General features: G+C 39.8%; 2 protein-coding genes across 5 annotated transcripts in view; one reads left to right on the plus strand and one right to left on the minus strand.

Annotated features, from left to right (window-relative positions):
- zeb1b (zinc finger E-box binding homeobox 1b) overlaps nt 1–14,721 on the minus strand; it is a gene marked incomplete at its 5' end in the record, with an annotated part of 55,492 nt that extends 40,771 nt beyond the window's left edge. For 2 of the 4 annotated variants that reach the window (XM_083556688.1, XM_083556687.1), the window contains one exon: nt 12,156–12,411. In XM_083556688.1, the coding sequence (XP_083412814.1) occupies nt 12,156–12,411 (256 nt within the window). Of the gene's footprint in view, nt 1–12,155; nt 12,412–14,445 lie in introns of those variants that run through there. The other 2 variants (XM_083556689.1, XM_083556690.1) reach the window with 2 other exon arrangements.
- Nucleotides 14,722–26,361: 11,640 nt separating this feature from the next.
- Nucleotides 26,362–27,916, plus strand: part of znf438 (zinc finger protein 438) — a 48,203-nt gene continuing 46,648 nt past the window's right edge. Inside the window, exon 1 of the mRNA XM_083556721.1 lies at nt 26,362–26,507. Within this exon, the coding sequence (XP_083412847.1) occupies nt 26,462–26,507 (46 nt within the window). The 5' untranslated portion in view covers nt 26,362–26,461. The remainder of the gene's footprint in view (nt 26,508–27,916) is intronic.

Genomic DNA, 27,916 nt, shown 5'->3' on the forward strand with positions numbered 1-27,916 from the left:
ACTGTTCCAAACCCCAAAAGATTTTTTGACCTCAAAACTGAGGTCAAGAAATGATGTTTACATACAGTACAGTATACGCCTTACAAAGCGGTTGTTGATGTTTTCTTTATTGTATCTATAGTTCTTTTTCTAGTGTTTTGTGATTGATTTTACATGCAGAGGTTTTCATTATTTATATTTCACCTCAGTAAAGCTGCATTGTATTTGCCACTGACCCTCTCTGTAATCCCACAGGTGATTTTGTTGGTTGCCTTTAACAACTTCAAATATCAGTTATTTTATTATTCATTCAGCCATGTTTAGTACTTATTAAAGCAACCAGAATTGGTGAGCATCACAATCACAGACAGGCTACAATAGTTGTCAAGCAATCACAAGAGAGAAGAGTCATAACTTTATGCAATAGGATTCAAGTGTGATTTGTAGCATGATTTTGACCGTGGACGGTGTGGAATTCTTTGACTATAGGAAGAAAGGTCTATATGAGCAAATAGTCAACAGGGTGGAATCGCTGCTTCTACTGCCAATACTGCTGTGACCTTTTGGGGTTGTCTGGTGCTATTTTGACCTGTGGCCATGATTGCTTCTGCTCCTGCATAGCATTTCACTATAGATGCCCAATGTTGGTGTTTAAGAACCTTTGCTGTCTGATTATTTGAACCGTTATAGGAATACTATTTATAATATTAAAAATGTTTGTTGAAAAAGCTTTGATCGTTGTTGGTCTGAACAGGATCTTAGCCAAATTTGGTGTTGGTTAAACATAATGTGTAGGAGGAGACTGGAAGTGCAGTTGCATTTCAGATGTTGGTGGGTGCTCACTGCAGCATAATTCAGGGAATTTTAGGAAAAAAGAATGGTGAATTTAGTGCAAATTCTTTACATTTTTTTAAGAAAAAGAAGGGAAAACTGAAAGTTGATATAATTCTTGACCACAAGGTGTTGCAGTTACAAAATGTTTTGGGTACACTAGGGGATCTCGTCCAGATGATACTTAAAAAATTCAAGATGGTACAAAATGTCATTTTAGACAAATGGTTCAAAAGTAATGTTATATCACTTCATTTTTACTGACAATTTTATGTGCTGCCAGGAAAAAAAAAGCTGCAACTTCAAACAACTGCAAAACTGCAAATATAAAAAAACACCAAATTTCTTGACACTACTTTGCTTGTTGCTTGTTTTTGCTGAATTATTCTCATTCACTTTGTTCATTTCTGACCTTTGTTTTGCTGTGTTTGGTCTGAAGATCAGTCATCACCTCCTCCTGATGTCGTAACCAGGTAAACAGCAGCATACAGGTGAACACAGCGAGGCCAGAGTTTATTTTAAATGCAAACACCTGAGTCCACAGCCCAGCTTAGGACTTTAGCCTATTCATGTGATCTACTCAGCAATCACAGTGAGTCACAGTGAGAAAAGAATTAAGCTTTAATACTTCTACAATTTGCATACTGGTAATGATAAAAATGCTCATTTGGAGTACTAGATGCCAACAAACACTCAAACTTCACTGACGAAATACATGCCACTGATCACATCATACTAACGTGATTGTGCACATAAGTCACATATAGGAAACTACATTCATTATGTTTAATTTTAGAGTAGACACCTGTGACCTGCAACCTACACGCAACCCAGAAAGTCCAGTCACTGCAGGCTCACAGAGCAAACCTGGCAGGGCCAAAGAGCATGTTTTTCAAACACATAGTCAGCAGGTAAAGCCATTAGTCAAACTAGCAGGAGGGAGTCTTTGCACCAACAGGTACCAGTACATAGATAGAGAGAGAACATTGCAAAAGAACGGGAAAGACTCCTAAGTATCAAAAGAAGAAAAACACACAAAAATTAGGGGCTATACCTAATCCTCATTAACTGTAAAGCATGCTTGTGAGTTTCTGTGACAGAGACCTGCATTTTCTGCAGCCTGGGTCCCGTCGGACTCATTTTATTCTCGGTTCAGGTGAGAAATTCATTGTGAGCTGTTTAGCACATGACATCAGAAGGAATCTGTGTGCAAAAGATCTAACGTATGAAGCGCTATAGCACAAACAAACAATTTACTAAACACGTCCCTTACACATTCATCATCATGTGACAGGCACAAAGCCAACACACCATAAACACACACATGGCTACGTTCATGAATAATTCACCTTGCTGTGGAATTTCTTGTCGAGTTGCATCAGGAGAAAAGAGCAAATAACAGAATGCTCCACCTGTTTATAATTAGACTGAAATATGAATGGATGAAGAGGTGAAAGAAAAAATAAATCAATGATTGTGATTTAATTCAATTATTTTTAAAATGAAAGAGAATGAACAAATGAGTACAATCCAGAAGGAGGGAAGTCTTCTGGCCTGTAACTATTTACACGACTATAATATAGCAAACGAAATGTGAGCAACATCAACGCTATGTTCATATCAGCTCTGTTTAGGAGAATACATCTGTTCCTTGATGTATTTTGCATTAGTGAAACTGTACACTTTCACCACAGGAGGTGGAAACGGAATTTATGAACACTGATCGAGTTGTAGCATTTTTGTTTCAATGCCTGATATTAACTGTGTTCATTTTGCTGATATTATGAGGATGTGATGCTGAGATATTTGATAGCAGCTCACTTTCTAAATGACCAACCTACCTGTGCTTTTTGTGCACAAGAGAAATGAGCTCATTAGTCAGTCCAATACTGCTAATGATAAAAAAAAATGTTCTGTACAAGTAAGCAAATATGCATTGGACACAGATTTCTGCTGGTAATCTAAATCCTATTCAGAAATATAAGCATTCTATATAGTACATCGCAATTTGAAAATTTTCTTCCATAAATATTTTCTCTCCAATGAATATTTGGGATTTCTGCTCCAAACAACTGGAAAGACCTTTTCTATTCTTCATTCTGTGAACATTTTCTCTGCTTGTACATGGCCTATTCAGCACTTTGTCCTCACCAAGCCTCTTAAGACATTCACTGCTCCTGACATTCTCTGTAGCATCTAGCCTCTCGCTATGACTAACTCGCACATGCACGCTCACTCACACACAGTGACTAAGTGATTTTTCCACAGCAATGTCCGTCTGCATCCTCTGTAGCACTAGCCTGCCCTCAGATTTTACTCACACACTCATGTCTGTGGTGCTTTACACTAAAACAAACACACAAACACCTCTTTGGGTGGGAGGTCTCTATTAGTAAAAGAGTATTAAAGAAGAACACTTTTTATTTACAAACAAATAAATTTCGGAGTGTTGAATGATTAGATACATCACTCTGATTTATCAGTGTACACATTAGTTTACCTCCAACCCCCCCTTAAACTGTTTATTCGCAACACTGGTGAACCACATCTATCATCGTGTACTTCATATTATAACTTTCTGAAGAGTTGGAATGTATTTTTATTTCAGAGATGGTGTTACAAAAGCATACAAAAATAACAGGAATGTGAAGACTCTTGCTTTTGCTTTGGATTAGATAAGAGGCAACATGCTGAGCAGTGATAAGTGTGCTGAGGACGAGATGGCAAGACTTTCTTTCACCCCTTCACTGATATCAGAGTGAGAGAGAAGGTAAGGCTAAAAGAGAGAAACACAACTGTGTGTACTTTAAAAACGAATGAATGTTATGATGGGAGTAGATTCATTATCAGGAGAAAAAAGGTGATGCTCTAGTTTCATCATTTAATAACAACCTAAAATGCTTTGTTCGTGCAAGGTGAGAAACATTTGTACATTCATGTACATGGAAAGCTAATATTTAGGGTACCATCATCTCCTGACTGGTTCACCTTATCTTAAATGCTGTCAGGCTTCATCACTCTTAACCTGCCTAGACTAGATGTTATAAAGGATTAAAAAAAGGATATATGTTTTTATTATGGATTAGCCAAAACAACTATACTCACTGTAAGTTGGCTATACAATCACATTCACTATTTCTTTACCGAATGTTACCCACATAAAATAAGACCTCGGTTTGTTGTCTATTGTAACAGTGGAATGAATTAGCAAGACCTATATAAAACATATAAAATAGCAGAATGCTAGCTAATACTTTAGCTACTTAGACCTAGGATACCATTGTCTCTAAGATCGTCCTGGTTGTTTCTTTTTTATGTCAAGCAACTTTCAGGCTCTTAAAATACCTGAATAACTATGCTTTATAAAGATAATACAAATAAAAATAATATATATAAAAAAAAAAATAACTGAAAGGGCTATTAAATAAAAAAATTAATAGGGCATTTAACGGCAGCACACTGGATAATACTTTTACTAATTACCCGGGTTTAGCTTCAGATTACACCTTGAATTCGATGAATATTCATGAAGTGAGAAGAAAACAAACTGTAAGAGATAAACTAAACTCAAAGGGAATTAGTTACCAAACCTTGTAGCGGGTTAAAGGCAGCACGCTAGCTGCTATATTGGCTAATCATTTTCGAATAGGCATCTAGACTAGACAATACTCATAAAATTGAATTGAAATAAACCTTAGAAGCCAGAATAACAAATTTGAGGTGAACTAGCTAGCTGTGAATTTAGTTCTATAGCTAAAAACGTAGCTTTTTGTTACAGCTGATACCCTCTACAGTACTATATGTATAGTTTAGAAAGCCTCTGATCTGATGATCACGTCTGTAATAGAAACGACTTAAAGAAAGATGACGTATTCGCCGAAAAAAGTGTGGGGAAATTTGTTTGTTTGTTTGTTTATTTATTTATATTGGCCAAATCCCACAAATTATTTGTTATTTTTCCTGACTGTAAAGGTGATTTTAATAGTTGGATCAGGTTATTAAAGTCGACAGGACTGGTGATGTGTAACTAAAAATAACTGCTTACAGACAGACAAAATGGCTGCCTTGTGGACAGGACTGTGGAGTCAGTGAAGGTAAATCCTATGGAGAGTTGCAGAGCACTGAAACTCAGTCCCTGGGAACATTATTAAAAACAGTTAGTGTATCAGCAAAACAGACATTCAGTAAATTACCCCTCACAAAGGGTAATTACTAATCCTCTCAGGTGTACTAAAAAAACAAAAAACAAACAACAGGTGTACATACAAACACACATACACACTCATGTCTCCTCGGAGCATTCCACTTAAGCTGTCAGCTGAAGAGTCTTTTAGACAGGTGTACACACAAACTTAATATCATCCCTAAGACAGAAAGGGAGGGAGAAAAGAGGGAGAGGAGTCAAGTCTTAATTTCCTGTGTGGTGTGGCACTGACCCTTCGACCTTGGCTGCTTGTGCTTACACACACACACACACACACACACACACACACACACACACACAAACACACACAAACACAGGTCCAATAAGATGGTGGATTGTATTAGCTGAGGTAATGTACCTCTCACACCTGTCTATATGACTCACTCTGACAGCTGAATAAAGAGTAAGTGCAACATCAATTTGACACTCTCTCTCTCTCTCTCTCTCTCGCTAACACATGCACACAAAAATAAAGAGGAATGACGAAAATGTTGTGTAAGATTAGTGACTACATCTAATCTTACATATCTAATTATTGACAACAACTACATCCAACCATATCTAAACCTCTACTGCTGCTGTAAAATGCCAAATATTAGGGGTGTCACTAGCTAATTCTGATACCAACTCCTTATCTCAAACTCTTCATTCCCTTTGGAAAATCGGATCACTTCGAGTCACAGAATGCTGCTGGTTAACCCCACCCAATATTTCAGGGTGTTTCAACCAATCCTACACTGTAGATGAAGTGCTGTATTACTCCTCCCACCAGCTGTAGCCTTTCCCCAACAGTGAGGATCCTCTCTTCTCAGATAGAGGACAGAAGGATTCTTTCTTTTTTATTTATTTCTTTATTTTTTTGCTATTGAGAAGAAATGATCGCTTGAGGCAACCAAGCAAATTGTTTTATGTTGCATGGCTCTTGTCACGAGTCAAGCCCAATCACAGTCAAGCTGTGCCGGAGTCAGTGCAGTGCAAAAATGAAAGTGTGCTGGCGACAGAAACATGATTATAACAAAGTAATAACTAAAATTCACTTTCATAGCCAGGTATAACCCATTAAAAAAGACCATCAAAACAAATAGAAAGTAACTTGGTTTAAGCATTTGATTTATTCAATACAAACAGACAACCAGTACAAGAGACGTACATCACGGGAAATGTGTTCGAACATTCATTTGGGATTTAATTGAGCTTAAAAAACAAAACAAAAAAACGAAATTTAAGAACTTATGTGTAGACACGTGTAAGCATTGTAAGAGTGGATCACAGATCTATTCTACATATACTTCTGCAGCCATACCGGCTATGTAGTAGGTGCTTTTATTTCGTGTTATTCTCCCAAAGCAGCCACGGGTCACAATACAAGCATCTCACATAACTGCATTATGAATGTCATGTAAGACATAAGAGGGTGCAGAAAAATTTAAAACTAAAGCTAAAAATTTTTTATGAATCACTGCCGATAAGAAATCAGACAGGAAACATCTCATTTACAGGTAAACTACAACAGATAGGAAAAAAGGACTCTACTGCTATATGTTAACATTTTACTAGCAGTTACACATGACATCTGAATTAAGAGCTACAAACAAAAACAAGTGTCTGTTATATATAATCACTGTGACTATGTTGACTTATTGCTGTGTAGTTGTAGACACTGGATGGTATAGCATTTCACGATTTGTGAAAGGCTTCACGTTGTTATTTTTACACCTTGGATTTGGAAACACCTACATCTGATTATGTAAGCTTTAGCCCACAAAACAATGGGAACTCAGAATGGTTCTTAAAAAGATTTGCTAATTCTGCGAAGGAACTCAAGCACCAGCACTGTGTTGGTGGAAAAGGACATAAATCTGGTTTATGAACCACTAATGACTCAAAGATACACTCAAATGCAACAAGGCAGAAACTGAATAACCTAAATGTATAAAAGATTGACATATGTGGACACACACATACACCCACACACCCACCCACACACACAGAGACACCAGGATGACTATATATATATATATATATATATATATATATATATATATATATATATATATATATATATATATATATATATATATATACACCAGCCTCCCTCACTGTGAAGAATGGGACATATGCAAATTGGAGTCCCGGCATGGGCCGTAGTTTCCCACAGGCAGAGAGAGAAAGAGCGTTCCTCCCCTCTCTGCACTCTTTCAATGGGCCTTTTCTTCCGCTGTGGAGCCCTCTCTATGGCCAATAGTGGACCACTGCATAGGTAGCAAAACCCCTTTCTCTCCTCCCCTCTAAAGCCTTAATACACAATAGCTCACTTAAGCATTCTCACACACACACACACACACACACACACACACACACACACACACACAAACACACACGCGCACACGCACGCACACGCACACGCACACACACACACACACACACCAGCCAATAAAGCACAACCATGGCCAGCTACAAAGGGGTTCATGAGACTTGGACCCTTTTGTAGCGGAGTGAGTGGGGAAGACAGAAAAAGAAATAAAGCTCTTTTCTTTCAGGGTTTCTTGCACCTCTACCAATGAGAGCATAATCAGGACTAATCATTAATCTCCATTTGCAAAATCACAGACAAGCTTGGAGTGCTATTCACTTCCATAAACACTTCTGACGGCCAAACATATGTGACAGAGGAACCAACGCAGTAGTTGATATTAGCCCTAGCTAGAGTGAGCTCCTTGTTTTGAAGAGCATAAATGCGGTTAACAATACGTTTGTATCACTCTGAGTAGCTAAAGCTCTATTGTAGCATTATGTGTATTGCTTTAAGCCTTTTTTGCCTTACAGCAATACAGAAAAGGTCGCTTTGTTGACGCCCATTTCCCTTTCTGGCCTTTCCAGCAAGTCTAATTAACAAAACAAAGGTGCCAATTTCCTTTTCTAAAACTCTAAACAGATTTAAAACAAGTGGTGATACACAAACATCCAAACACAAAATTGAACTCAGTCCAAAACACTCTTAATAATGTGTTGTGCACTCTTTTGCACATTCTCACACTCTGGCCTTTTCTCAAGAGGGCATCAATGTTGTTATGCAAAACATAAGATGGGAGAGAGGAGCTAGCATGCCAGTTTACAACAGCCCCTCAATGACACCTCAGCAGGCCTCCAAAAAACTGACCCCTCACCTCCTGCAGTCCCTCCCCCACCTGACCTCCACATGGAGGGGGGGCTAGCCCTAAAGGAGATGGTCTGAATGGGGAAAAAGGCACGTTAGGGAAGAAACAGAGTCTGGCCCAGACCGAGATCAATTCAGTGTGTGTGTGTGTGTGTGTGTGTGTACGTGTGTGTGTGCTCAGAGCTTTGACACACAGCCAATTTGTTACGCTGGACGCCTCACAATGGCACAGGGGGAGAAAGTGAAGTCATACTTGAGGCAATGCATGGGCGCCTGTGGCAAAGGTCACTCAACATCTCCCTGCTACTGTGTCAGAGAGAGAGAGAGGGAGAGAGAGAGAGAGAGAGAGAGAGAGAGAGAGAGAGAGAGAGAGAGAGAGAGAGAGAGAGAGAGAGAGAGAGAGAGAGAGAGAGAGAGAGAGGTAAATATAGAGGAATCAGAACCAAAACACAAAACTAAAATATGATGATGAAGGGAGGCTGAAATGAGGGGGGATGGGAGACTGGTGGATTTTTCTCCTGACTCAGCAATTTCAGTTGAGCTTGAGGAGGAAGTCCCTAAAAGACAGAAGATAAATGAAAGGTTCCTAAACACTGGGAGGAGATCTTTTAAATGTTAACAGATGGCTTTTAAAATGTTTAGCATCATGTCACAGTAATGTGCCCCTAAAAAGGCACACAGCACAAACACGCAGACTCACACACAAATACACACATACACTGATACATTTATGATGCATCAAGATGCATTTATTCACACAGAGACAAATACTGTCTTTTGTTAATTTGAAAAGAATTGGCAGTTTTCCATCTGCTGCAAATAAATTTAGCGTAACTAAAACCAAACGACATTTTTGTGACTAAATTATATAAATAATTATAGCATCAAGCAATAGAGTATAATATAAAATATTAGCATTATTAAATGAAAAAAATAGAATCATTGCATATATATTAATAATAATAATAATAATAATAATAATACTCAAAATGAACTTTAAAGGGTCCTTCTTAATTTAACTTATCTAATTGCAATTAATCGCATGATTGTCATGAGTTAACTCATAACTTAATCATTTTATCTGCTTTAAATGTAGCTTAGGTTAAATATGGATGCTTTATTCAAATGCATGTTTATTATTAGTGAAGCCATACTCAGTATAGAGCATAAAGACAAAATATTCTTGTGAATGTTTTAAAGTAATTATGGCGTATCAGTAAAACAAATGTTTAGTGATTCAAAATTCGGTGAAGTAAATTTTTTAATATATCATGAAAAGTAAAGAAAAAATATAGTTGTGGTAAGGTTTTAATTTTGCATCTGTTACATTGATTTATTTACATTTTTAATAAAAACAGTTAATTAATCTCTCTCTCTCTCTCTTACTCTCACTCTCAGGGAACCGAGAGTAAACAATATATCTGTTTTGCAGCTAACATTGTGGTGTGCATCTAGGTGTGTGCAAAAAAAGGTTGTGCCCATGTGCAAAAACAGAAGTGTAAATTTGGGGCTTTACAAGATTTCAGATTATACAAAAAAACAACAAGTTTCTTTGAAACATAACCTCCATTTTGCCAAGCCACTACAAAGAGCAGCACACCCCATGGAGCGCTGCCCTGTTTATTTTCTTAACCATGCTAATACCGGTCAGCCACATTCCTGTGCTCCCAAACTGGGAGGTTTCAGATTGCCCTGTGGTATTCCTGTGAGCATGGAGGTGGAGGGGAACAGTGAAGAGATGAGAAGAGAGGCCTGGCCCGTGAACGGCAAACACCTGTCGCACTGCGGACCGTTAACACCTCCTTGTTACGCTTTCCATTCCTTCCAATCACATGGCTCACGAAGGCTGCACTGTCAGAAATGCTGATATTTTCCAGACGTGTGGCAATGGAATATATACAAATCGAACAAAACCACTTTCACATAGGTTTGTAATTGTGCTTTGGATGTTACAGTGCTTGCATTGGCGTTAGTATTTATTTATTTATCTTTTTATGAACACGGCAAGACCATGTGCCTATTACACATTCTGGAGAAAACTAGAGCACCACAGAATAAGCATCAGGTATAGGAGGCACTTTTCCTTGGAACTTCTCAACCACCTGAGGTGCTTACATCAAACAAAAAGTATTTCATCAATAACTGAAATTGAAATAATTCATCATTTATAATGTTTTGCTGTCTGTTTAGGAGCTGTTTGAAACAGCTGTCATGGTTCAGGTGGTGTGAAGGTGGGTAAAAAAAAAGCACAAATTGAAGTGTCACTCCTAGCTTGCACTAATGAAGTGTCTCCCCTCTGAAAAATTCTTCACCTGTACCCTAACAGCACCTAGTCTCTAAATAAGGGTGAACAGTTTACCACGACACAAAGCAACAGCCACACCAAAGATTTTTCACCTGGTGGCTAAGTGTTACCTCCTGCTTGCTCCCTCAACTAAGACAGCCCCCAACCCCTCAATCCCCCACAACCCACACACCCACCCACCCACCCACACACACACACACACACACACACACACACACACACACACACACACACAAACAAACACACACATTTCCCTTATTGCGATACTTCAGTAAAGATGGTGACAATCTATAGTCCTATAACCTGATGCAACATGATCAGAAGACACTGTGGTCAAATAATAAAAGCAACACACTAAGTGCTAGTTTATTATCCCTTCATAGCCTTGACTAATTGGGTCCAGAGATTGGTTAAAGGGGATGTTTTCAAATAGGAGTCAGATGGTCAGCTGTCAGCTGACAGCCCTAAACACCTCAGCACGCCCCCTCAGGCTCAGTCAGCCATGCCTGACCACTTGGGAAATTCTGGGAGGCAAACCGGCCGTAAGCCATATTTCTAAGAAAGGTGGTGAATAGCAGTAATTTTGATAAGTATATGACTATTAGACTAGCCTTGCTGTGCTTGAGCAATATTTCCCACACCAGCAAGAAATGTATTCTCGGTATGGTGTCAGCCTGCATGAGTAACACACATGAAACCATGGTCCCCTGGTCACTTGTCTTTGTCATTATGCAAAAAAAAAAGTATAAATAAAGAAGATAATGTCAATAAGTAATTAACTACTGCACATATAAAGCCATTTCTGTAAAATCATAAATGAACTGCAGTGATCAGATGGACATGAATACAAACAGCTATTCTATTTTTTTTTTTTTTAAGTACAAGCAGTGGCCATAGAAGTGAACTGATCAGCCATTACCGGGTCTTCTCTGAGAGAGAAATGGGCGGGGCATATGCTAATGACTTACCGGTCGAGTGAAACATGACTGATCCTAATGATTGTTGTCAGAGCCAATCACGGGTTACTTATGAAACTGTATTATACTATAAATAAATATGTAACAGCATAAACTCTTTGTAATCTATCTATCTATCTATCTATCTATCTATCTATCTATCTATCTATCTATCTATCTATCTATCTAGAAAATATTTCCAAGATTCATTTAATCTATCTATCTATCTATCTATCTATCTATCTATCTATCTATCTATCTATCTATCTATCTATCTATCTATCTAGATAGATAGATAGATAGATAGATAGATAGATATAGATACACACATGCATAAATAGATATAGATATATATGGTTTATCTCCTTGCAATCACCAGCATCTTTACTGTCTGCTCAGATCAGGGGGTTTGTCCAGCTCAGGTGTGTCTCCGGTACCTGCAGTGCGGTGATTAGAACATCGGGTTAACACACAAATACAGCATAGAGCAATGCTGCCTGATATTAGACTAAGTCTGACCTCCCATCGCATCTCCAGCCTTAAACATGATCGCCGTTAACGCAGCAATAGAAAAAAAAAGGTGTACACAACAATCAAGCACCACCTTCTCGTCCATATCTACTTTCCTGGTTCGTTAACACGCACGATACACGAATAAAGCGATAGTCTTGTAGAAACCCACTGGCAGCATGCGAGACACCAAACAGCGCCTGTTTTTTCTACCTGCACAAGTTGACATTTGGTGCAACGCCTTGCCTTCCAACACCTTTTCAGAACGGATGGAAACGGTTGCGTCTGTGTCCGCGAGTTTGCACGTAGGAAAATCAGATCTGAAGCACAAAACAACGAAAAAAAACCCCCAGATATATAGCGTATCTCTATTTTCTCCCCATTTGATAAACCCTGAGCGAGGTTTTACGCCTCCGATCAGCAGAAAGAAAGCTGCGCGCTGAGACCGGAGCACCGCCAGGGAGCGCATGACGGAAACGGAACCAAAACACACCGTTATTTCTGAAGTGGCACAGAAACAGGAGAAAACGAGGAGAGAAAAAAAGCACCGGACCTCGTGCTCGCTGTTCAGAAAGTCTTTAGACTGGTAAAGCGACGCGTTTAAGCGTGTGCATTAGCAGAACAGTCGAATAGGAAGAATAAGTAAAGCATGTGTGCGCTCTTAAATAATAATAATAATAATAATAACAACCGTATAAAAACACCTGGAGAGAGAGAGAGAGAGAGAGAGAGAGAGAGAGAGAGAGAGAGAGAGAGAGAGAGAGAGAGAGATGAAATAGTCATTCGCATAAACAGTACAGTCCAAGAAAACACAAATTATAGATATAAAAAAAGCATTAATAAATCGAATGCATCAAAGCAGGTTGGGTGGAACCCCCCAAAAGTTCATTGTGATCAAGTGGTACAGTCCCAGTGGATACAGATCCAGTGTATACAGTACCAGTCTGTTCAGTACCAGTGTGTTCAGAACCAGTGAGTACAGTCTCAGTGTTTGCATATCCAGTATGTGTGTGCAGCCCCAGTGTGTGTGCAGTCCCAGTGTGTTCAGTCTGTATGTACAGCCCCAGTGAGTACAGTCCCATTGTGGACAGCCCCAGTGTATACAGTTCCAGTGTGTACGGATCCACTGTGTACAGCCCCAGTAAGTACAGTTCCTTTGTGGACAGTCCCAGTGTATTCAGTCCCAGTGAGAACAGCCGTGTCCTCCTGATCAGAATCGCAGTTGAGGATGTATACACACGCCGCATTCCTTATATAGGCTGCGCTGCGGTTGTTGTGCGGCCCCGCAGATTCCTTTCCTTTTCTCCTCCGAGTTCCCACCCAAACACAGCACAGTGTCTACAGCCACTAACAGGTTCCTTAAACCGCCTCACACACTCACACACACACACACACACACACACACACACACACACACACACACACACACACACTCTAACGGTGCCCAAAAGATGCTTAATACCCGACTTTAGACACACCCTTACTCTGCTCACACACACTTCCCGAAAAACTTTCCCCCCCTTCTTTTCTTTTGTTTTTTTTCTTTCTCTATAATAAACTACACAACAACGAAATAAAGAGTTGAGTACTTTCCGTTTTCTCTCTCCAGCCAAACAGCGACGCGTGTTCCCGTTATCAGAGTAACGGCTTACTCAACGGAAAGCACACACACACACACACACACACACACACACACGCGCGCGCGCGCGCGCACACGCGCACACACACACACACCTTTACCGAATCCAAATATATCACATACTGGCTGAGGAAATGTTTTAGTGGAGTGTTTATTTTCGTATAGTGTGTGAGTGTGTGGTGTGATTGAGTTTGTGTGTGTGTGTGTGTGTGTGTGTGTGTGTGTGTATGGGGCTAGCACTCCGGCTACCTGCTACCACGCAGCACTCCGGCAATAGCGGAACATCCGAACAGCGGAACAGCCCATTGTACAGAGAGATAAGTTCATACCGAAACGAAAGCGCGATCAACTTCACAAGATTATTTCTTTCCACAAACATACGGTCATTTGTTTTTGTTTTAATTAACGTGTTAAATAACAAGCAGGTTGTTTTGACCCGGAACGGAGATGAAGTAACAACAAACAGGTAGATTACAGCGAGAAAACAAGTTTCACTTGCGGGAAAGGAAAACAAAACAATAAAAGCAAACAAAACCAAACCAAACAAAAAAATCATGATCTAAAAGGAGGGGAGTAAATCAGTGTATAGTGAGAGTGAAAGAAAGTAAAGATTGTATATGGGGAAAGTAGACAGGGAGCGCATGGGGCTTGGAGCGTATAACGGTCTCTACAGTGCGCGGTGCCGCTAGGCGGAGAGAGCCAGGTATAACGGTACACACTCTCTCACACACACAATCACACACACACTCACTGACACACACACCGCTACTTTCCGCTCACTTTGGCTGATTGGAAAAGTCTCGGCGCACGATTTCTACTTCCGATCGTGTCATTTCTAAAGTGTAAAACGCGTCTTTTACTCACCGCTCGTCCGCTTTGGGTTCGCCTGCTTTCTGCGCTTACACCTGGGGCCATCCGCCATGATCCTTTCGCTGTGTGTAAATGCCGTGGCGGAGAGTCACCTCCTCTCGGCCCCCACACCTCCCCTCCACCTCCCCTCTCTCCCTCCCCTAACACTCCACCTCCCCTCCCTGCACCTGGTTTACGACACTCGGCTTTACGGCATTACCTTCTGGCTGCATACACCTCTCTCTCTCTCTCTCTCTCTCTCTCTCTCTCTCTCTCTCTCTCTCTCTCTCTCTCTCTCTCTCTCACACACACACACTTGGGCCGAGCCCCAAACCGCCCACTACTGTCCTAAGCAGTGGGCTGTGCCACCAGCCTGCCACCTGTGGTATAAGGTGAGAGTCCTTATCTCTCATACACCAACAGCAAATGACTTAACTCACACAAGCCCCTTTACCCATCTTCACTGCTTTCAACCTGATGCTATATTTTGTACTTTTCTGGACACTGGACAACACCTGGTATACTACTGTCACTCAATGCTTTTCATTAATGTTTTATTTTATCACTATGTTTCAGTAAAATAGTACAAAGTATAACTGGTACGTCAGCACCTCGGGCACAGATCCAATCCTAAACTAGTGGTATTCCTAACCTCGGGTTCTTTGGTGGTTTCTGTTTTTTTTCCCACCTGTTAGAATCATGTAAGTGAATGAGCAAGTGTTTGTGTGCCCTGTGATTGGCTGCTGTCTCAATCACATATTTTCATTCAGCTCCCAGTGTTTCTGCCATAGGTTCCAAAGACTACAGGTTCAAAACAAAATAAATGAAAATTAAGATGTGGTCCAGGTTTGTAGTCAAGGTGTGCCAGCAGAGAGCAAGTTCACATGTCCACCTTTAATACACCTGAATACAGTGGTTCCCAAAGTAGGGTCCTGGGACTGTCAATGGGCCATTAGGCATAGGTACATGATATTGTTCAAATGATTCCCAGTCACAGGCATTTTATTCGTGAATATTTTATTGGAAAATGATTTCAAAGAGAAAAATATTCAGGAATAAAATGTCTGTGACTTGCGAATCATTTGAATAATATAATTTGCAGAGCGATGAACAGGTTTGGCAATGAATGGAGTCTGCTATGGCACTACAAGGGTTTGAAGCTTTGTCCATACATACATACATACTAATTGACAAAAGTGAACGCGGTCATTTTCAAAGTGGGCTCTGGACTGTCAGTGGGCATGAGCGCCAACTACCATTGGTGACTAGATGTGGGCGTATCCAGTGGTCTGACAAAGTTTTCATTTCATGCAAATATCAAACAACTTGTTGCCGTGACTCATTAGAGGGTACTTGATCTGTCTTGTGGTTAGTGGAATACTAGATGTGTCAAAAAAAGACAGCATGCATAACGGCAATTTGCAACATAGTATGAATGTACCATCAATCAGTATAGACTAGCTCTGAACAGTTAGCTCTACATAGATTACAAGGGCATAACAGATCTCTCAGAGATGAGCTGAGGTGGAAAGGCTTATTTCAAGGGTGACAACTGCCACCCAGTTCCACCCACGTGGCCACGCCTCAGCATAGCCCACATTATCCTAGCCTAGGCTCCTAACACAAGAGGTCTCTGAATAACCCAATGTGCCCCAAGTGACCAGAGACATGCATGGACATCTATTATTAGGCTAACCTAGCTTAATACGTTCAGTCTATAGCGGATGGGAACTGGTGTCAGTGGTATCAATGTAGTAAGTGCTATAGCCCCTTTTTATATTTACTTTGTGTGTAGAAAATACTTACCTGTCTGCTACTGTCCTGTCCTGGGTGTTTTAGGTAACCACCTCCATCTTATTTAAATACACAATCTATAAAATATATATTTATGTATTATTAAATCCCTCCAATCAATTTTACATGAATAGGAAGATTGCTTGATTTCATACTAACAAAATTGTAAGAAAATGCACAAATGCTATGCTTGTCTCATGGTCTTAACCATAATGCACCTTTTTTTTATAGCATTTCATAGCTTTTTCTTATCAGTAACATCATTTTATTAAATAGGAAAGTGACAAGTCGAGGTCAGTCTGACTGGTTGCTTCCAAAGCAAGTAATATCAGACCTGATATGGTTTACAGAACTGACAGGAACAAACCTGCACACCCTTATTTTTATGACATAGATTGGCATTTACAGTGGTTTTGAAGTGTAACTTTCAGGCAGAGTCAGCATATTGGTGGTCAGATTGTGTGTGTGTGTGTGTGTGTGTGTGTGTGTGTGTGTGTGTGTGTGTGTGTGTGTGTGTGTCTGTCTGTAGGAAGAAAGAATGTGATGTGTATCCCAGGGCACAGCAAGGATCATGGGACCCTTTTTGTGATGATTCAATCCTCCACCCAATGAAAGAGCTTGCTGTTCCTCTGGGACTGTTTATGCTGTTGCACACAACGAGAGAAAATGAGAGAATGAGACAGATTGAGAGAGAAAGAGAGATGTAGACAGAGATAGAGAGAAAGCGAGATCAGGGATAAAGTCGAGAGAGTGATCGAAGGAGAGAAACAAAAAAAAAAATTAAGAATGAGAAAAAAAAAAAAAAAAAAAGCCAGAAATGATTAGTAGTGTCCAGTAGTACATCCTGGATGTTTTGTGTTCTTTTAGGCAGAGGTAATATTATGAATTTTACGAGTCACTGATCATATGACGAGAGTCTTAGAAATATGATCATATCAAGGCAACACGTGAAAAACATTCATGGGACTCAAAAGCTCACGTTATACAATAAAGCATAGTATGGAGACTTTTTCTGTTGCAGTTTACAAACGTGTGTGTTGTAGCAGTGCGGGTGTTAGAGAGAGCAGCGCTAGGCTATTCTTGTACCTGCTGATGACTATCAGGTTTCTGATGGACCTCAGCTGGGTGTGGTGCAGGATTGAGTGGACATTTTTCTATCGGGTGTCTATATACCATAATGTAGTATAAGGCGAAACCACTAAGAGCAAGCTTATTTATCTAACATAATATCAATAACTCTTTATCTGCCTGTAAAAAAAAACATTTAATTAGACACACACCTTAGCTTTTGAGGCAGTGAATTGACTTAACAGCATGACTGCAGTGATAAATATGTTTCAGATATGTTCATGATCATTGGCAACTACAATGTATAAGGGATTAATGATGCAATTCTTTTTTATTAAAATTCTTAATCATAAGGACTATCTCTATTTCAACTCTACAGTTGCTTTTTTTTCTATTGCTTATCTCCCATGTGCTCTTTTACTAAATGTGAAGGCCAGACAGGGTTGGAGAAGGTGCTAGTCCCTTCATCATTTCAGTGCTTCCTTTTGACTGTGGCTGCACACAGTGAATTATTCAGCAGGACAAAGTGCTCCGATTCTTGGGTAAGCCCTGAAAGAACAACACATTACAGGAGCATTACCATCTGCAGCATCCCAGTGCTACTTGGCAACAGTGTGAACAGCTTTATTTTAATGGTGATAATTGCTCAAGATTCGATACCTGTATTAATCTTTCTTGATTCTTGGAAACTTTTTTTTTTCCACCTTAAATCAGATAGATAAGTTAGAGCGTGAGCTTTGGTTAAAGTCGAATTCAAGCACAAAACTAGGCAGACAGTTTATTGTAAAAAAAAACAAAACAAACTGAACACTTTTTACTGAACAAAAAGTACCACAATGAATTATTATTGTAATTTTCCTAACATTTTTTACTTATACTTGCTGTCCATAGAGCTAATGGACACCTGCAAAAACCCCTCATGGAATTTGACATAAACCTGTCTAAACATTTCATAAAGCCTTTTCCCCTAAAGAGCATTTCAGTTGAACGTCTTTCTTCAGTTCTGTTACCAAACGATGAGAAACTACGCTGATAACACTAGAGTGCCTTAAGACTGCCACGTCTCCAGTTGCACTCATTCTAGCTCTAAGTATCTGGAAAAGGAAGCAGAAAGAGTGAGAGAGAGAGAGAGAGAGAGAGAGAGAGAGAGAGAGAGAGAGATTGAAATTTGTTGGATGTACTTGATTGCGTTTGCAGCCCTAGTGGTACCACAAAAATCCCCAAACCTGTATACCTGTGTTCCTGGATTTTTGTGGTACCATTAGGGCTCCAAGTGCAATCAGGTCCAGCTCTCTCACTCTTTCCCTCCTCTTTCTATCTGACCATTTCCTTCCCTTTCCTATGCCCTCTTTGGCTTAGACACTCAGCAAACAAACAAACAAACCACTTTGCAAGGATCATGTCTCAAACACTTGGTATGTGTATATATAAGGTATACCTCACTGGATGAACCTGATTGGGCTTGGAACCAGAACACTAACAGATGCTGCAACATAAAGGTGAATAACAGACATACTGGCTGCTAGAGAAGGTGTTGTGGTAAAAAGTTGGTTTCATCAGAGACCAATGGCGAGGTGTTTTAAAAGCCACACACCCTCTTGCATTCTTGCTTTCATTCTAAAGAAACTCAGACGACAAAAAAGACGGCGTTATAATTTAATGGAAAGTCCAGTCTTTTCCCATTTTCCTTGGATTAAGCTGGTTTAGCATGAAGTCACATTTACTTGTTCCAGTGAAAAACAAAGAGTAAAAAAAAAAAAAAAAAAAAAAAAAAAAAAAAATATATATATATATATATATATATATATATATATATATATATATATATATATATATATATATATATATATATATATATATATATATATAATAGATTTGTTTATTAAAGCAGTGGGATGTTAGAAGCCTCTATTTTGAGGTGGTGTTGATGGGACCACCAATCTAGACTCAAATATAACTCGGCTGCCGCTCAAGAGCCCCTGATCCTTGAGCTGATTCCAGTGCACCCACAGAAAGCATCAGGTTAAAGCAACTGAGTGACTTCATCAACCAAAGTAATATTTTTCAACCGATTAAGTCAAAAGCCAGGAATACCAGGACTTCTATTTTTGTCTGTCATTTTCTCCTTGTCCTTCCTTTTTTATTCCTGTCATTAGACATGACCGTATTTTTTCCTGTTTTACCTTCTGTGTGTCTCTAATGCATGGGGAGGAGGCAGACAGGGGCTTGAGAGCATGAGGGGGTGAAGGCAGAAAGCCATCTTCCGTGCTCTACATTAAGGGATCAGGCTGTGTCTCTGTAAATGAGTATTGATCCTGCTTCTGGCGGGATCGTTTAGGAGATTAATGCTGGCAGTAGTTGTGGTGGTGGTGGTGGGAGGGGGGTCTCCAGCCGAGGCAGGGAAGCCGGCGCAGAGCTACCCAGGACAGAGGACCTGCTGTGGGGTGCTGAGGAGAACAAACCCCTGCCTCCCCTTCTCACCATCTGGACCAAGAGCCCAGGGCACCAGCTGCATGGGGGAAGGGTTGAGAGAGAGAGAGAGAGAGAGAGAGAGAGAGAGAGAGAGAGAGAGAGAGAGAGAGAGAGAGAGAGAGAGAAAAAGAAAGAGAGGTGGAGAGTAACGGACTAAGAGAGGAAGAAAAGGAAGGAAGAGGGGGAAGAATAAAAGGATGAAAATGAAAAGAGAGCTGCAAATGAAAGGCAGCACATGAGGAAGAGGGAGAAAGGACCAAGCCAAGACACATGTAAGGCACTGGCTGTGAAAGAGGGAGGAAGTGAAGAATCACAGGAATGAAAAGAGAAAGACGAAGCCCAGGAAGATACCAGCAATGAAAGAATGTTAGACGCGGACATTGATTTCCATGATGGAGAAAACTAACAAACTAATAAATCAGGTTAGAATGTAAGAGTGAAGGTTGCATGGAAAGAATGAGAAATAGTGAGAACAATTCAATGCCGGAGGGAAAATAAGAGAAAGAGACAGGTGGGAGAGACACCGAGTTAAACATTAGAGCTGATGAGAGAAAGAGAGAGAACAGAATTGAGGAAATCAGCCATGATGGATGAGAGGAGGAAAAAAAGGGAGTAAGAGAGCAGCGTGGCTAAAGTGGCCCAGGGGAATCTCCTTAACATGGGGCCTAAAGAAAACCATTACAGAATTACAGAGGGAAAGAGAGGAATTTGTTTAAAGGTACATTTTGGAAGCCCATAAGAGTATAATAAACTCAGGAAGCTTGTGCTGAATATTAATGAAAATTATGAAGCAGAACAATAAAAGAAAACTGAGACAAAAACTTCACCAAAACATAAAGTTAAGGAACTAAGCATGTTACATTAATTGTCATAAGCCTGAAATGACAACCTACTTCCTATTTTATGCAAACTACAAGTTGCATTATAGGTACTCTGTATCAATCTACTAAAAATTGCGTACTAATGACTATTCAATGCTTTCAGATACGATTTAAAATACCAAATTACCCTGTATATTTGACTGTATAATAAATATGGTGTCCTGGTGAACATTGGAAAGGTATAAGAAACAGACTTCTAACCAGGAGCTGGTGACTAGCAGACTATAGAGCATGCACATGTTGTGTGCATGCTGTGTAAAGTGTATTCTGTGAATTGTGTGTAAACATTTGAAATGTATAGATTTGCAGGGTGCTTTCACAAAATTAATGAGGCATGATACATATTTGGCAGAAATTTAAACAGTTATACAAAAGGAACTGTTTATTACATGTTTGCGCCATATAATGGACAATATATTAGCATTAGAGTGTTGTGTCAGGGCATTGTGCATGCTTTTATGTTTTATCATGAACATCCAGCAGCAGAAAGTCCAGTTATGAATGTCATAATGTTGAAACTTTTCCAGCGCCTTGCAGCCCTCACAGGCCCAACAATGGAATGTTTTGAGTGAGAGATCATGATCAGTTGCACACTGCTGCCCCTTCCAAGAGCAAATTTCTTATGAGCTCACTTCCCGTTCTGCAGATTGTCCTTGAACGGAGCTACGGTTCCGACGCCCAACAGGCTCCAGCTGCTCCCAGGGAGGACGAACATCAGGCCAACTGTTGCACAGTGCTGCAGCATCTGCATTTCTAATAAATGTCTTCATCTGTTTTATGATAAGGTGTGGAATATTAAGTGTTAAACGCATCGACATATAGATGGGTTCCAAAAAAAAAGAAATGGTGGTTTGGGTCCACTTGTCCATATTATAGAAAAGAGTCACTGCAAATGAATCCTCACCTTATCCTCCTATGACAAAAGAGTTCTATAATGACGGAAGATGTCTTTTCTAGAACAACCCCACAATAGTTCAATGGATTTGATCAAAACTATGTAAATCATATGCCTACACACAACTCAGTGAACACCTTCAGAGATTTTGGACTGACAGTGCTCTCCACCACCATCACCAAAACACCAACTGAGGAAAAATTATTTGGAAAAATTATGCTGAGACCTGATTAGAGTCTCAGACAAAATTAGAATCTAAACCAAGGACCACTGAAGCTGTTCTGGTGACTTGTACTGGTCCTAAAACATCTAATACACATATACATAATAATAATAATAATAATAATAATAATAATAATAATAATAATAATAATAATAATAATAAATTTTATGTTTATCCTTTAATTTTAAACAATGTCTGGATCTGCCAATGTCACTGGCAATATCTAACAATGCTTTGTAACTTGTACCGCTATTGGAGTTAGAAGCATTTATGCTGCAATGTTACTTAACCATTTGTCCTGATCTGAAAAAGACATGATAATGTGACATTTTTTTTATTGAATTGTGTAAATAAATACTCTGGGATAGCCTTTATATAATATTGCCTTTAAAGCAGTAGTTTGTATCATAACTATGCAAGACATGTGATTAGTTTCTTTTTGTCTCACTTTAATTTTCTGGCCTGGAAATGATCTTCCTTCTTATTTACATCACGACTCACAGCACCACCCCTTCTTAACCCCCCCCCCCCCCCCCCAAAAAAAAAAAAAAACCAACTCCCAAGTTGCCTTCAATATGTATGTTAATGCAAAAGGGGTGTGGTGTCTTGAAAGGTGGTAGACTTGTCATTGCATTCAACTGCAGTTCTCCAAACAGGATGTAGGGGGCCCGTCAGGTTGCATACTGCCCTTTTAAAGTCAGCTAAGCCCTCCTTTTTGAGAGGTTTTGTTGGACCATATAGAGAGTACGGGTGAGCAAAATCTCTCCAACAGTTCAGCAAGATCCAAATGTTCCAGCAAAAATCACCTCACCACCACAGCTAAAATTTATTCTGTGTATGTTGGAAGCTTAGACATTTTTTACTGCACAATTGCTGGCGTGACTACCTGGAAGAATCACACACATACACATGCACACACATCTATAATTCCGTATATCAAAGCTGGTTTTGGAGAAAACCTCCAACGTCTTAGGTGTGGTAGAGAAAGAGAGAGAGAGAGAGAGAGAGAGAGAGAGAGATAGAGAGAGAGAGAGAGAGAGAGAGAGTGTTTCAAGTACATTTAAAATTTTTCCAGACAATGTTCTGGTAGTCAGTCCCTGTTTTCTTCTAAAATCTAATTTCCATGGTTTAGTCTTTTAACTATTTACTTAGTGGTAAGGTTAAATTAGAGTTTATGTTTTTTTCTTTGCTTTCAATTCTTCTCTCAGTTGACTTTTGTTAAGAATAAATTAAACTTCAACCAAAAATACATGTGTTTTCACTCTCACATGAGGTAAATATTGACATTTGCATAATAAAAAAAGAAAAAGAAAAATTGGTACCACCATTAACATAACATACATACACAATATTGGGACTAACTATATTTTTTAAATTAAAAAAATATATATATTTTCAAATATATCTAATTTCTGATTTACAATAAACCTGAAAATCAAATATGTCTATTGATTCCAATTAGAGATTATGTTTTAAATGGAGCAAGAGGTCACACATGAAATATACAGTCACTTTATAAACACATGCTGGCATTCTAAATCGAACTCTAATCAAAATGTGAGAGCCCTTTGAGATTTCAGTAAAGTGTTGTGTTCTGTGGGTTAAAGCAGCAGCCTGTGACTCTCTCTCTCTCTCTCATACACACACACAAACACACACACACACACACACACACACACACACACACACACACACACACAAACACACACACACACAAACTCAGTAATATATCGTATACAAAGCCTGATTATCAAGACCTGCACTCGCTGAATCAGGTATTTTAGAGTAGAGAGGAACAGAAAGCACTGAAAAGGTCACTCAGACCATATACATATATTTTAGTCCTTCATCTTCCGTAAGAAATTTGTCCTTTGTCAGGGTCACTGTGGAACGGGAGCCTGTCCTGGGAACACTGGGCCGTAGATGTGAATAGCTCCCTGGATAGGACTTCTCTTCCAGGGTGAACACATCTTCATAAACTAATTATAGTGTATTTGTTCTGTACACAGGGTTACAGGTTTGTGTAAATTGGGAGCATTTAGGTGGTAAAAGGAACATTTACAACCGAGTCTATGATGGGTGAGAGGCTATTGTTAATCTATAAGGCTACAAGAAATACATGCAGCTGAACACACACACATTAGAGAGGATAAAAGGGTCAGCAGTGCATGAAAGCTATAACTGTCTACAGGTCCAACCTCTCACCCCATAACTCTCAGTGTGTGGTGGAAGATTTGAGGAATGAAAGGAAACATGTTAAATGGATAAAATCACTTTTACTGCACTTTTCACCACATCCACGGGGGTGCCGTATGTCACGAACCCGGCACCACCTCTTTCTAGGGAGAGAGAAAAAGGAGGCACGATGGATTACCAGCACAGAGGGATAGGACAGCAGAAACTAGACACACAGGTCTGTACTCTCAGCAGAGCTCGTGTCTATCAATAAGGTTTTCAAATTGTTCAAGGATTGATGTACAGCTATGAGATGTCATACACTGGGAAAGAGACAACACACGTCCAACAGATCAAACCGATCAAAGTTTAAAACAAAGATGAATTTGTGAGTTTTGTTTGACACAGAGTTTTGTTTGCGTAGTCACTATAACTTTAAGAGAAAAACAATTGAGAAAATCGTTACTACTTCTGATATCGAAATCATTACAGGATGATGTTTTCACTTAGAAACAATAGCCACTGAACCTGTGTGCTAGTCTATTTAGCTAGCTAACTAAGTAAATGTTAGTGATACAGTAGGGGTTGTATATTTTTTTGAGATTTGGCCACTGTCTAAAAAAAAAATCACTACAAATCTAACAGTAAGGACTCAGAAACTAAACTCATACCTGTCATAGATACCAAGTTATTAATGATGAAGGATGATGTAGGGGTTTTCAGTTTCTGAGAGAAAAGCAGAGAGATGTTGTAAAGATTTTTCTGTAAAGGTATTTTTTTTATGTATTTACCCAATTTTAATCATTACCCAGGATTCTTTTATTATTCTTTTTAAGATTATGAAACAACTGCCTGTGGCCAGAGGTCTGCCTCCAAGTAAGAACTTTTGTAATCCGAAAGGATTTTTGTGTAACATCGAAACCTGATATATTTACTAGTCACTGACATTCATATTATAATAATGGATTTTAGTGGGATTGTGGGATGTTAGAGACTGATGTGGAGGCGGGTCAATATCTAATAACTAACAGCACTGCTGGGATATTAGAATTCCTACCATGTTCGGCAAAATGTACTTGTAGATCTTGATTGTGGTTTTCGAAAAAGAAAAGGAAAGCAAAGAAAGCTTTGAGAGTTGATGAAAAGCAGCTGATAATCAGCCACGCTTGTCCAGCTACTGAACCTGTGGAACACAAGGCTGCACACTGACTCACTCTTTCTCAGACTGTGTCTGCTGACTATGACAGATTTCACAGACAAGTGTGTCCAAATGGCTCTTCTCGCTGAACAGACAGCTATAACACACCATCAGAGAGAGCGAGAGCGAGAGTATTTTACTTACTCTATAAAATACTGATATAACAGTAAAAAAAAAGTGATTTGACATTAAATATATGTATGTATCTGTAATATTATTTTATATACTATATTATTGGAAAGATGTACATTGTACACACATACACACACTGTGTACATCTTTCCGATATGCATATTATACAGTAGTATATAATATTACAAAAACATTATAAATTTACACATAGATGAATAGAAATCAGCTGGTTTCAAAAAAATTCAGTTGTTTTTCTCAACATGTGTTAATAAAACATGACCCCTCCTCTCCTCTCCTGTCCTCTCCTCTCCTGCCCCTCCTCTCCTCTCCTCTCCTGCCCCTCCTCTCCTCTCCTCTCCTCTCCTGCCCCTCCTCTCCTCTCCTCTCCTCTCCTCTCCTCTCCTGCTCCTCCTCTCCTCTCCTCTCCTCTCCTCTCCTGTCCTCTCCTCTCCTGCCCCTCCTCTCCTCTCCTGGCCTCTTCTGTCCTCTCCTCTCCTGTCCTCTCCTCTCCTCTCCTCTCCTGTCCTCTGCTTTCCTGCCCCTCCTGCCCTCTCCTGCCCCTCCACTCCTGTCCTCTCCTCTCCTCTCCTCTCCCTCCTCTCCTGTCCTCTCCTCTCCTGCCCCGCATCCCCGCATCCCCTGTCCTCTCCTGCCCCTCCCCTCCTCTCCTCTCCTCTCCTGCCCCTCCCCTCCTCTCCTCTCCTCTCCTCTCCTCTCCTCTCCCCTCCTCTCCTCTCCTCTCCTGCCCCTCCTCTCCTGTCCTCTCCTGTCCTTGTATTTGAATGCTGTCTCAGTAAAGGGGCGGATTCGCTTGTTACTTTGCGAAGTATATGATTGGACAGTTGCACTGTTGCCGTTTCTGATTGGCTGAAATTTCTAGCGCTGATCCGATGTTGAGTGAGCCGTTCCATTTCTTTACAGAGGGTAAAGATCCAACATTTTCGTTTACACGGTAAAATCATAACTTGACTGAATAGGCCTTCAGGCTTATATTATGTTTTCATTAATAGTTTAAGCGGTTATAATATGTCAGCAAATGATATGACATCGACGTCAATTTACTAGTCGGGGATCTTAACAATAACCCCCCCTCCCACAGAGAGTTGTTTATGGTCCGGTTCAAAATGGCTGTACAGAAACAGTTGTGAAGCTGTGTCGTTCTTCATAAGAAACGAATATGTTGCGTAGTGCAAATGTATGAGGAGTTCTGTGAGGGAGCAGAAGGATATACATTAAAAGGTGAGGCAAAAGATGTTACGTTTGTTTCGTCGTGTCGTTTCGCTTCTCCTGCAGAAAACAAAACCCAATGGGGTTCCTGTACAGCCTTATTACGGCTGTGTTTCATCCAATAGGAGATGCCAGTGCAGCTTACAGGCCGATACTGTACAATAACACAAGCTAACAAACTGTATAATACATTATAGAAAACTTCATGTATAAAAATAACATTTTCACAGGGTTGCCCATGAAGCTGCTGCTAACATTGTTCTTGCACGGCAGTCTACGCTACTAGCTAGCTTTATAATGTAGAGATTAGCTTATTCTCAGCATTAGCTTTGCTCTGAACTGTGTAATGCCTCCCAAGCAATCAAGACTGGTTGTCCGACACTGAATCACTTCTAATAGATAAAAAACAATGGGCAATTACTCAAGAACAACATGCACCTAGAACAAGGAATGACCATAAACAACATTAAACAGCAGGAGGATGAGCTGCAGCTCTCTTGTTTTACTGCACCATTGCAGTCAATGCTGGTAAGTCAGAGTTCAGAGGTTTCAGTAAAACAATAATAATAATAAAAACGTGTGAATTGTGAAAACATTTTCTTATTAACCACGAACTTTCACACCTGACACTCATTAATTAGTTTAAACTGCTCTCTGTGTTGCACTTGAGGTTGTATACACTCATAAAGGTGAGTTTCAGTAGTGCATTAGGAAAAGTACATACACTTTACCATGGCTGATTAAGGAAACAAAAACCTTTAACTAAGACCAAGACTGAGATTGAAACATACTTAAGTCTTAAGATCTACATCTCAAATAAGTTGTGTATGTTTTTTCCACCTGTCCTGATTAGCCTGCTATGGTGGGAGCTTGTGATTTAATCATGTGGCATTATAATTCAATCCAGAGTCTATTATTTATCATACGTAAAGCACATTTGAAAACGATCGAGACGCGAAGAAGCGTTTCTATGAAACTCCCGCGTTTGTACTAAATCTCTCAGCACATTTAGTCGTTAAACTTTAAATGATGTAGATATGGTTCTATTTAAAATAGACTTTGTATCAAGGAAGCTGATTATCAATTGATTATCGTGCACATGCGTGTGTTTAACATTTATTACACCGGAACATTTTCTTTACACTCTTTTCTACAAGCTGTCCAAGGTTTTGATCTTGAACTTTGGTCTGTCTAGGAGGTGGAAGCTCAGTGGTTGAGGCTCTGGGTTATTGATCAGAAGGTTTGGGGTTCAAGCCTTGGTATCGCCAAGCTGCTACTCGTAGGGCCCTTAAACAAGGCCCTTAACCATCTGTGCTCTAGGGGTGCTGTATCATTTCTCACTCTGTGCACTGACCCCAGCTTCCTGGCATATGCAAAGAGAGAATTTCACTTTGCTAGAATGTACATGTGGCAAGCACTTT

This window comes from Silurus aristotelis (assembly GCF_946808225.1).
Source record: "Silurus aristotelis genome assembly, chromosome: 12".
Lineage (NCBI taxonomy): Eukaryota > Metazoa > Chordata > Actinopteri > Siluriformes > Siluridae > Silurus > Silurus aristotelis.